At 39.9% G+C, this 11,657-nt stretch overlaps 1 protein-coding gene across 1 annotated transcript; it reads right to left on the bottom strand.

Moving 5' to 3' along the window:
• Positions 1-778: 778 nt before the first annotated feature.
• Positions 779-11,158, bottom strand: gnb2 (guanine nucleotide binding protein (G protein), beta polypeptide 2). Its single transcript, XM_077505289.1, has 10 exons — positions 10,669-11,158; positions 8,434-8,514; positions 8,307-8,345; positions 8,090-8,196; positions 6,496-6,559; positions 6,191-6,353; positions 4,354-4,420; positions 4,081-4,282; positions 3,141-3,357; positions 779-1,773 (listed from the first exon to the last, which is right to left on the bottom strand). Exons 2-10 carry the CDS (start codon positions 8,488-8,490, stop codon positions 1,667-1,669), a joined length of 1,023 nt encoding a protein of 340 aa, XP_077361415.1. The 5' UTR covers positions 8,491-8,514; positions 10,669-11,158; the 3' UTR covers positions 779-1,666.
• Between the last annotated feature and the right edge of the window lie 499 nt (positions 11,159-11,657).

An 11,657-nucleotide genomic window follows, 5' to 3' on the forward strand; every position in this document is an offset into this window, starting at 1 on the left:
TTTTATTGTGCTGTAGTTTCTCCTTAAGCACATTTGGTTTGTCATGCTTTCGAGTCCCTCAAAACAGTCATTTTGTGTCACCTTCGTTGTGTGCCAGGTAAGCAATCTCCAATTTCACTTTATTGGTCCGAAAATTATTGATTTACTTCAAATAATGAATCTTCATCTATGCCAGTGACTTATCGTGATAGCCGAAATAATTTGCATTTTTACTAGATCGCAGAAGTTCCACTTTATGGCATTCATACATCAAATGTTTTTCAAATGAAAATGTGTATGTAAAGCCTCATTCTTGTTTTTGATAAACACTTGGGCCTACTACCAATTTTTTATATTTTTATTTTTTTTTGTCTTTTACGGTGGTGCTTGTATAGCGTTTTGGACTGCAACGATGTAAAAGCTTTACGAATGTAACTACGGTTCTGAGTCCCTCCCGACCGCCAGGTGGCGGTGCTGAAAAGAGCACGGACGGCGCCAAGTGCATTTTGATGTTTTGCCACATGATGGCGCTATAATCAACCTTGTCGATAAAATGCTGCTGCGTCAGTGGGTTGTGGCGTTCATGTACTGAATTGTCTTTCATAACTAATCATTTTGCCGATAAACATCTGACTGACAAAAAGTACTAAATAATAAAAACTTATCTTTCTCCCACATTCACATCCAATGACCTTTAAGACATTTAAAAAAAAAAAAAAAAAAAAAATTAAAAAAAAAAATGTGCGTGTTACCTGAGGCAAATATTAACATCAACAGTGCTTGGGAAGAAAAGACCCCATTCAACTGGCAGGAGAGACTAGTATTTATTAATATTATGTACAATTTTACCATCATGACAGTCAGATTGAAGTTTGAATACTGGCTCCTGGTCAGTTCATACTCATCTTAACAATGCTTTTACTTTGTAGCCACTTACTCAAGTTACTTTGCCCCTTATCAATATTCTCTAGTAATAATCCTCAAAGTGTATCTGAGGCACAAGGGGGGAACATGAAGAAATTAAGTGTTGAAAAAACAACAAAAAAAGGATGAACTGAATATGGGGCATATGGCTATATATAAAAAAAAATAACACTTCTAAAACATGTTTTAATTTGAAGGTTTTTTTTTGTTTGTTTGTTTTTTTGTTTTTTTTAATCATTATACCGCTTTTAACTCCGCCCCTCTCGGTACCTATGATTCTCTTCCACGTTCTCCCCGAAAAGCATCACCGCAACACAGGTGGCACTGAGACAGAAAGTACATAGTACAGTAGTATTTGCCTTAAGTGCATTTTGGACTTCATTGTAAAACGAAGATAGAATTGTCCAGTGTCGTCTTCTGAGCTGTGTTTTTTGGGGTGGGGAGAAGTGTGTGTTTGTAACATCTTCAAGGCTTCAGGTCATAGTTGTCTTTGTTTTAATACAAGAAAGATAGCGATTTAACTGTATTTGGTCATGTTGTGTGTGTGTGTGTTTTTTGTTTTTTTGTTTTTTTTAACATGTGCATCTGTTTTTGAGTGTAACCTTGCAGCTGCAGTTTTGCACTTAAGACAGCTGAAAGGTAGCACGTGTGATTGGTGTAACTAAGTCTTCATACTATGTCTTATGTACACTTGTACTTTGTAGGACCTTACATACAGTGCAAACACTTGTGTTCCAAGAAGTGCGTGTATGTGTGTCTTTCTTTAATTCCAGATCTTGAGGAAGCTGTCCCAGGACCCGGTAGACACAGCCATGCCATCATCAGTCACACCCAGACAGCTCACACGATTGTCATGGCCGGCCAAGACTCCTGGAGGAGGGTCGGCGTGGACAAAAGAAGACTTGTTAACGGTGAAATGTTTTGCTCTCCAGACTCGAGCTGAGACGTCTTAAGCCGACACAGAACACAGCGGGCCTTGTGTTTCACGGTGCTTCATAATCTCGCACCAAAATAACGCTGTGAATGTGTGAATATGAAAGACTTTACTGTTTGAAGTCGAATTAAAAATGTACTTAGTAATACATACACAAAATCATTTGATTCTAATTAAATCTCTTAGTTTTTACCTATTACATCAATCATAATTCCTTCTTGCACTCTGCTTTCATTGTAATCTGACAAAAAATATTTTCTTAAACAAGGACTACATGGTCTTTGGTTGAAGTGGTTTGGGCAGTAGCATAAGAATATGTTGTCCTGCACATTCACTTATCATCGTGCTCACTGTTTTCCATATGGTTGTTTTATATTTTAGTAAGTGTTTTTCATACAAATATTTAGTGCAAGACATTTTGTGGTTGAGAACTGCACAATGAGCTAAGCTAGCTAGCTCATTGTGCAGTTCTAGCTAGCTAAGCTAGCTAGCTTGCACTTTGAGGTAAGAATTAAGTTTGGACATAATACAAAAAGACACACTCAGTTACAGCTATTACTATTTTTCATTCTTTTGTTTTAGAATTATGGCTTGAAAGAGTTTACATACTGTAATGTCATTTTTCGGTTACAAACTGCTCACTAGTAGCTATACTTTGTACAGTGACATAAGAATCTGTTAACACAAGAAATCACACTCATTTACTGCTATAATTACTGATCTTTATGTGATTGTTTTATATTTATGGCCTAGTAGTGTTTTTCATTCAAATATTTACTATTATGGTCGTCGAAGTTTTCAAACTGCTTGCCTTGAGCTAACTAGCTAGCTCATTGGCGTAAGAATACGTTGTCCTGAAGCACAAGAAAGCCATAATGTGTTGCAGATGTAGGCCTACGTACTGTTTTTCACTTGACTATTAATGTATTTTACTATTTATTTATTTGACTATTATTTATTTTACTAAAAATATCTACAAATATTTGCTCTAGTAATTTTTGAAGTTACGAACAGCTTACGAATACGTCATCCTATGGGACATGACGTGCTAAGTTAACGCTGTATTCTTGTTTCAAATTTATGACAAGTGTTTTTCATATAAATCTTTACTGTAATTATTACTTTTAAAATGTGTTAACAATACTATATAGTAGATTACAATGTACAGATTCTGATTAAATTGCCAATGTATGACCGGAACTACATCACGAACGCCTCATCCTTGTCATTCTAATAAGTGAATGACAAAACAACACACTGCATTAAACTTGTGCGCAATCTCCAAAATGTCTTCCGCACCCACCTGCTCTGTCTCCCTTCATAGCGTCCCAGATGTTGCAGTTAAAGTCGTCGTAGCCTGCCAGCAGCAGGCGGCCCGAGCGGGAGAAAGCCACCGAGGTGATGCCGCAGATGATGTTGTCATGGCAATAGAGGCTGAGCTCCTGGTCCGCTCGCAGGTCGAACAGCCTGCAGGTGGCGTCGTCGGAGCCCGTGGCAAAGGCGCTGCCATTGGGGAAGAACTGAGGGAGACGATGGCGGGTGTCAGGTAAGTTGATGAATTTTAAGGAAACATCACAACTTATATTGGTTAGGGTGGCATTATAAACCTTTTGGACAGATGTATTGGAACATCTTTATTTTTGAGTGTCATTATAGTTATAAAATGCAATTTAACATGTGCATTTTCATACTTTCACTCACCATACATTTATTTATTTATTAACTCATTCACTCCGAGCCATTTTCACAGAAGCAATCTCGTTCGCTCCCAGCTGTTTGACTGGATTTTGACAGATTTTGCAAGGCCCACAGAATATTGTGTTCTCTTGCTATAAAAGCATGGAACCTATCAAAGGAAAGATTAAAGTGTCTTCTTTCATCAGGGAAAAAAAAGTATGTTTCTATCTGTTTCCGTTATGCAGTTAGCATTAGAAGAGAGCTAAGTTTCATCAGTTTTCACAAATCTATTTAAAATTGTAAATAATTTAGCTTTTTTTCTACATGGCCCTGGTTGATCTCTTTTGCTCTGCTGCCACCTGCTGGCCGTTTGTGTAATAACTACCATTTAACCGTTCTTTGCAGTTGAGAAGCTGCATCAAAGCCTTCCGTATGCTCTAGCATTAAAAAAACAAAAAAACAAAAAAAAAACGTATAAATACGTCTTTGGGACACTTAAAACATTTAAAAAAAAACGTATTTACACATTATTGGGAGCAAATGAGTTAATAACCTCAGACACTCACACAGATGGCGTTGATATCCGACTCGTGCCCTGTGAAGGTCTGCCGACACATGCTGTCTCTGATGTCCCACAGTTTGACCGAGGCGTCGCACGCTCCCGACACAAAAGTGCGCAGGTCGGGCGCCAGGGACAGACTCATGACGTCGCCCGTGTGGCCCGAGAACACCGTGGTCTGCTGGCTCGTCTCGATGTCCCACAACGCGCTTGGGGTGGACAAAGAGCGTGCGAATTAGACGACGATAATTTGGAGGAAAGCGAGTCGTATTCGACTCACCAGGTGGTGTCTCCTGAACTCGTGATGATTTGATTGTCGTCGATGAAACGGCAACATGACAGGTAACCTGAGACAACACATGCAGAAAACGCACGAGGCGCCATATGGGCCGAAATATAAATAAAAATGAGTTAAAAACAGCTGCCAGACCTCACTCAACAAAAATTTTGGTCCCCAGTGTAATTACATCAGACAACACTACTGATTGTGAAGGCAGATTAGACTGGCATGGCAGCAAGGAAGCTGAAATCTGATTGGACAAAAAATGTAACATACACATACTGGAAGTGGTGCAATAACAAAAAAAAAAAAACATTACAGAATGAAGAGAATCGACTGTTGGGAATAGTAAACAAATTCATGAACCAATATTAGAATGTAGGTTATGTATGTAGGTCAGTGCTTTTGATAGTGGCTTTGGCCAGCCCAAAGTGGCATTTACTCAATTGCAGAAAGATTTTATAAAATGTTAAATATTTTTTGGGTAGAGTTGCACTCGAACTTGTAAATTTCATTAGCGTTCTTTATGTTGAGCTACAGTATTTAAAGAGGAAGTCAACCCCTCCAAAAATTATTGACAATATGTTCTATGCAGCCCCACTAGTCTAAATACGGCATTCTTGTTAATATTGCGTTAATGGAATATGAGTTAAGCAGCAAAATCCAACAGTTTTTATCTATATCAGAAGGTGGCCATTTTGCCACTCACTGTCAACTGAAAATGACATCACAGTTGCGCAGGTCTCGGGTAACAACCAATCACAGCTCAGCTTCAGAAAACAGGTGAGCTGTGATTGGTCATTGGTCATTGGTCATTGGTCATTGATTCAGTCGACAGCAAGTGGTAAAATGGCCGCCCCCTGAGATAGATAAAAATGGCTAGATTTTGCTTCATAACTCATATTCCACAAATGTAATATTAATCAGAATGACATGTTTAGACTAGTGAGGTCACATATATCATATTATTGTCAAGAAATGTTTAAGGTTTACTTCCCCTTTCAATACCCTGTAAAGTGAATTCAGAGATTTGTTTCTAAATACATTATACATACTGCAAACATGTTAAAAGGTGGAGAACTATTCACTCAATTTTTTTTCAGTTTAGCAAATCTTTTGGGGGGGCGTGGCTAAATGACTGATAAATCACACCTCCTCTGCTACATAACTTCAATCATATCAGTGGTGATCTGGCACAATTGCAACATGCAGCTAGCTAGCTAGCTAGCTAAGCCTGCACCCCAAAAATACATCTTCCCTCAGATAGTCGAGAGGCCTGTCTGCTTTAGCCCATTTCACACTGCACTCAGTCAGTGTGAAAGAATGCAGTAATGAGAAATGATCGGTTGCCAACATGCCCATATATGGAAGTGCTGACGTAGCAGGCAACCAGGATGTAAAAAAAAATGGAAATTTTCACACCTCGATAAGATGTATTCGCCGCCCAGCAACTTTGGCGAGCTGTGCCGTGCTAAGTGCAGTGTGAAAAGGGCCTTAGAGTGCCTCGCTGTTGGCTGTGATGGCGCGCACGTCACACAGAGGAAGAAAAAAGAGCGAGTAGGGAGGATATTTGATTGACAGTTAAACAGGGCGTGGCTTCAGTACATGTGGAAAAATAGGGCGTTTATTGAAGGTGTGCTTTTTATTCATCCAAGTGCATGACCCAGCGATTAATTGGGGCACATCATTTATTAAAGTACTCTATTTAAAGAAACGTGATATTCCTGCCAAATAGAACACACACATTGACTTCAATGACGTTCACCAAATCTCCTTCCCCATGATGCAGCCAATCAAGGTGCACTTGCATCATCAGTTTGATAGAAAGCTCCCTCACCTGTATGGCCAGGTAGCTCCCGGCTGATCCTGACGTTCCCCTCGCGTGTTTTCAGGCAGTAGATGGAGCAGATGTTATCAAGGCCTCCGCACGCTACGTAGTTCCCCGACGGGGCGTACGCGCAGGTCATCACCCAGGAGGAGCGCAGGGGGATGGCGTGGATCTAACAAAACAAAACAAAAAGTATCAGGTGACAAATTACGCAACATTTGGAGTAGCAATAGCGAGAACGTAGACTGTTACTAATGTAGCGAATTCGCAGAAGATGTCAGGATAAGTGTTACGACTGTGTGAGTTGAGTGTACCTTGTTAGTGGTGTAGCTGTCCCACACGATCAGTTTGCCATCTTGAGAGGCGCTAACAAGAAGCCTGCGGAGAAACACATTACATCATGTGATCAGCTCTCACTTGGGCTTCTGAGGGCTTCTCAGAAAGCACAATGATGTGATTACTGCAAATGCAGTTCTAACTTTCAACAAACGCATCTTAGCAGAATTCACTCGTTCTTTTTCTCTGTATTGAACACAGTTAATTGGATAACTTCTTTCTTACTATCGCCATAAATGCATCTAGCACACACTTGTAAAGAATAATCACGAAAATTGCATTGTAGATCGTAGAGGGTCCAATCAAACGGACTCATTTCGCGGAACTAGCAGGACTGGCTGGGTGATGTTGTTCCACTCCAGCCCTGTAGGAGGCGATAATGCGAATTACATAGTGGGTGCCAAACACAGCTCCAATGGGAAGAAACCACTAACTGGCGGCCATCTTGGGATAGGGCTGTTATAGAAATGACTCAAGAGATAACACAAACAACAACGCCGTGTTTAACTAATTTGTTCCCAAAAATGTATAAATATGTTCTATTTTAAGTATTACCATGCTCCCATAGACTTATTTATGTTTTGTTTTGGTTTTTTTAATGCTAAAGCATAAAGAAGGCTTTGATGCAGCCTCTGAAATAAAGAGAATGCTTGTAGCAATGGTAGTTATTACAAAAACCAGTAGGTGGCAACAGAGTATAAGAGATCAACCAGGGCCATTTTTTCCCCTCTGTTTTAAACAGATTTGTGAATAATGATGAAACATAGCTATATTCTAATGCTAATTGCTGCAAAACTGAAACAGATAGAAATATACTTTTTTTTTCCCTGAAAGAAGAGCTTCTAATCTTGCTTTTGGTAGGTTCAATGTTTTTATAGCAATATAACACAACATTCCGTGGGCCTTGCAAAATCAGTCAAAATCCAGTAAATAAAGGGGGTTGCTTCAGTGAAAATGCCTGGGAGTGAATGAGTTAAAAAAAAAAAAAAAAAAAAAAAAAAAAAAAATTCTGCAATTTAAAAATTCAACCTGAATCATCGCAACATTAATAGTGTTTGTAATAAACCAATATGTTTGTAAAATCTGTCAAAAAATTCAGGAAGTTAAAAGTAGAGACTACAACATGGCGAACCAGAGGAGTCCTCTGTCCTGACTCCTAAGATGGCCGACCAGTGGTTACGTTGCCGACTCCGCCATGAGACATCTAGTGTGTTTATATCTATGCCAAAAGTGATCAGGGAATGAAAAAAAAAATGCTTGACCATCTGGATCATCACTTAAATGTCAGGGATCAATCCTCAGCCCCCGTAGTAAAAGTAAATAATATAATGAATTATACATTTCCTTAAATAAATTTAAGCTTCTTTATTTAATTTTAAAAATAAAAAAATATTGCTGTTCTTGGCACTCTATGAAGTTGAGTGGAAGAAGTCCCCGAAGTATGTAAATAAGAAAGGCAAAAAATTTTGAAGGTTTGCAAATGTTTGGCCTCCGCCAGTCCCTGAGGAATGCAATCACATGCTACAAATAGAATAGCACCACACACTGTCTTGTGAAAAAACAGTGCCTCACCTTGAGTCTGACCCCCAATGCATGGCATAGATCTTCGCAAGGTGGCCTCGAAGGGTGCGTCTTGTTCGCATCTGTATCCGCCCCACTGGATCCAGGCCAGCAGTTATCTAGGTAGTACATGAGGACAGGTAGATTCTTCTTCTTTTTTTTTTTTTAAACTTTACAATGTGCACTGTAGATTCCATATTCTCATTATCAGCCATTCTGTGACGCTCACCTGTGTTAAGGTCGAATCCCCACATGCTTTCCTGGCATCCTGCAAAACAACAGCAACGGGAGGTTGGAGGGAAAAAGACGTACAGTAAAGGGAAATTATTAGCGATTCCAAGAAATACTCAACATACTCGTATTTGGTTCCTCAGCTGCTCGGCCTCCTGGCGAAGCTGCTCCAGCTCACTCATTTTGGAATTTGTTGTAGATGACGCCTGTTAGTTGGAGAACAGATGTCATTGGACACAATATATAAAATAAATAAAAATGCAGCAAAAAAAAAAGTGTGATACTGTTCACTGAAAACACTGCCTAAGTACAGTTAAGATGTATTTTAATTGAATCAATCTCTTTCTCGTTTATGATGAAAAACTAACGAGCCCTTTCTCTATTTTCATGTTAGTCACGATGCAGGTACCCACATTTATTTTTAGCGAGTACTTGGTGAAAAATACTTGAGAACTGTTGCTCTACAGTGGAGTAGTGCAGAGCAAACTCTGCCTCTGCCTAAAACACAGGTGTCAAACTCAAGGCCCGGGGGCCAGATTTGGCCCACGAAAGTAAACTATGTGCATTGATATCATGTTTAAAACACCAAAATTGCAAATTGTCTTCACTTTTTAAAATAAATCCAACAAATTTTGAAATCAAAGGGCAGTGGCCCTTTGATTTCAAAATTATTTAGTCATTAATTTGGCGACGATACATTTATTTGGGTTCACAGTCATAACGTGGCGGGCGACAAAAATTAGTTTGACACTTCTGGCCTAAAACGTTACTTACTTAAATACTTTATTATGCTAGCCAGACACCTCATGTAAGTGCACCTGTAGTAGAGCTGCAGATAGTCTAATATAACCTCAACAGGAAATAATGTTTTTAAAGGCACAGTCTGCCGGATTCACTCAGGAAAATGCACTTTTTAAATACAGGATGTACACACTTTAACTTTCTCTCAGTCTACACATCTGTGTTTATGTTTATCTTTGGTGGTGATTTCTTCCTAAACCCCCACCCCTCCAGCCTGTATTTTGCCATTTTGTGTTTGTTTTGTAAACAGCGGGACGTTTCTGTGGAAAGACAGTGTTTACACCCCGCCAGCCAATCGCAGAGCGGGGGGTGGCCTGTCGCAAACTCACAGAAGCTTACGTGTGCGAATGAGTGAGTGAAGAAAAAAAAAAAATCCGTGCGTGCTTTCAAATTGCCGCGGGAGTGACGTCACGCAGTTCGCGTCGCCCCGTTTGCGACACGCGCCCCTGCAATTTTAAGGTAAAATGCTGGTCTTTCTTCAAAATTATTTGTCGCGTACTAGTGGTATCGAACATCGCTAACAGTACAAATAACACACAATTACATTAAAATCTTTTGACAGATGCTTTCAAACCTGTGTTATATTTGTAAAAGCAGAATTTGTCTTAATTATGTGTAACTAATCAAGTGTCTGAGTAGTTCATCTAAAGATTATCGTCATCCCTTCATCATTAGATTAAAAAAATAATAAAACCATGCTTAATCTCTAACTACTAGTGGGAATAAACCCTGTAATCTGTTTACAACGGTGCCACCGGGTCTGGTTGAACTACGGAGTAATAATCTGCACAGACTAAGCTGTCACAGAGTCAGCGTGCATCACTAGCAGGCAGAAGATTCTGAGGGACCACTCCCAGGAAAGCCGAGGGGACCTGTTACATTTGTGTACCACCATTATTAACTCAGAAGGTTAATATATGTCGGAGTGGAAGTGGACCAACGTCTTAATTTTGCTTGAGGCCAACTGGGGTCACTGCAATACACTAAAGTGAATCAATGAAGTAGAGACCAATAATAGAAGCTAAACAAAAAGGGGTGTCACCACCTGAAACCTCTGCTTGTGTAACCAGGAGATAGGAAACATCCAATGACGTGTTTTAATAAATCGTTTTTAATTATTATTTTAACTATTGGCATCCCTTTTTTATGGGAAGCATGATCACCTCAGTTTTTTTTTCTTTACTGTTTAGCTAAAAGCACAGTGCCCCACCCCTTTGACTTGCACACCATGGTTACATCTGCAGCTGGAGGAGAGCCCACAGCTAACATGAAGATTGTAATGTCAGGGATAGTGAGGCCCAGCTCACAGCCACAGTCAAACACGCAGGCCTCAACTAAACCAAACGTGACTACATACACCACAGCACGGAAGAGGGAGAAATTTGCTCCACACGTCATTCAAAATGGACAACGAGCCCACGGAGGCAGTCATAGCAACAAGATGTTTTTCAATGCAGATTGTTTAGAGCACCATCATCATCATCATCATCATCATCATCATCACCCAGCCATTTTACACATTGAAAACTGCCCTATTCACTTTAATGACGGGTTGCTACCTGTTAATTCCACCGATGCTCCTGTTTGATTGTCGTAGGGAGGGGGGAGGGGGGAAAAGCCAACTCCCTCAAATAAATAAATAAATAATCCAGTGGGTTTAACAATAAGTGTTTTCTCTCATGTGATGTAATATATTGTTCTAAAAAAAAAAAAAGGAAATATGCAGAGAAGATGCACACGAAGAGGCGTCAGTGGGCAGGCACACGGAGGAGGAAGAGGAGGAGGTCTTCACACATTTCCACACAAGAAAAAAAAAAAGCTAAAAAAAAATAAAATAAAAATCCACAGCTGCTGCGTAGTGGCTTTTCCCCTTTTTCACGCCGAGCAAGTCCACGACAACATGTTGGTGAAAGATGAGATCCAGTTCAGTCCACGCTCGCGTCAAGCCAAGGAGCGTCAAATAGCAGTCGCTCCGTTTTTTTTTTGTTTTTTTTTTTACTCCGATTTTGCTCTTCGTGACGTGATCTTCATTTCCTTCCTCTCGCAGTGGTTTCCTCCTCCCCGCCCTCCTCCTCCTCCTCCCTTCCCCCCTCCTCCCTCTTCATCACTCGCCTAAAGTACAATAGAAAGGTAAACCTGCGGAGAAAAAAAAAAAAAAAAAGCGACTCGCAATGAAATAACAAAACCGCGTTTTATTCCCTACGTGGAAATAATCAGCCAATATGTCGTGCTTGTGTGTATTTTTTTTCCCTTTTACTCATAAGGAAGTGAAGTAGGCAGACATCACGAGGTCAAGCCTTTGCACAGCAAAGGGATCTGCAAATATTCAACCAATAACTGCATGAGTTGACACACCCTTTCAATGTTATTTGAAAATCAGGGGGATGACATAGCAGCCCCTACAGAGCCGCATTTTTTTTCCTGCTGGGCAAAATTATTAGTATTATTTGTTGTTGCTGATTTTGACTCTTTTTCCCATATAAGAACAACATGGAATTTTTTGAGAAGTGGGGGGGCTTATCTCATGTTTTTAGTTGTTATAGTGGAC

This window comes from Festucalex cinctus, chromosome 18 (genome assembly GCF_051991245.1).
Source record: "Festucalex cinctus isolate MCC-2025b chromosome 18, RoL_Fcin_1.0, whole genome shotgun sequence".
NCBI classification, from domain to species: domain Eukaryota; kingdom Metazoa; phylum Chordata; class Actinopteri; order Syngnathiformes; family Syngnathidae; genus Festucalex; species Festucalex cinctus.

Bases quoted from the DNA above. Each gene is read 5' to 3' on its own strand.
- gnb2 (XM_077505289.1), bottom strand. From the start codon at position 8,490: ATGAGTGAGCTGGAGCAGCTTCGCCAGGAGGCCGAGCAGCTGAGGAAC. The intron at 3,358-4,080 runs GTGAGTGTCTGA...CGTCTCCCTCAG, and splicing joins CGGATATCAACGCCATCTGT to TTCTTCCCCAATGGCAGCGC. The intron at 1,774-3,140 runs GTGGGTGCGGAA...ACCCTCCTCCAG, and splicing joins TATGAAGGGAGACAGAGCAG to GAGTCTTGGCCGGCCATGAC.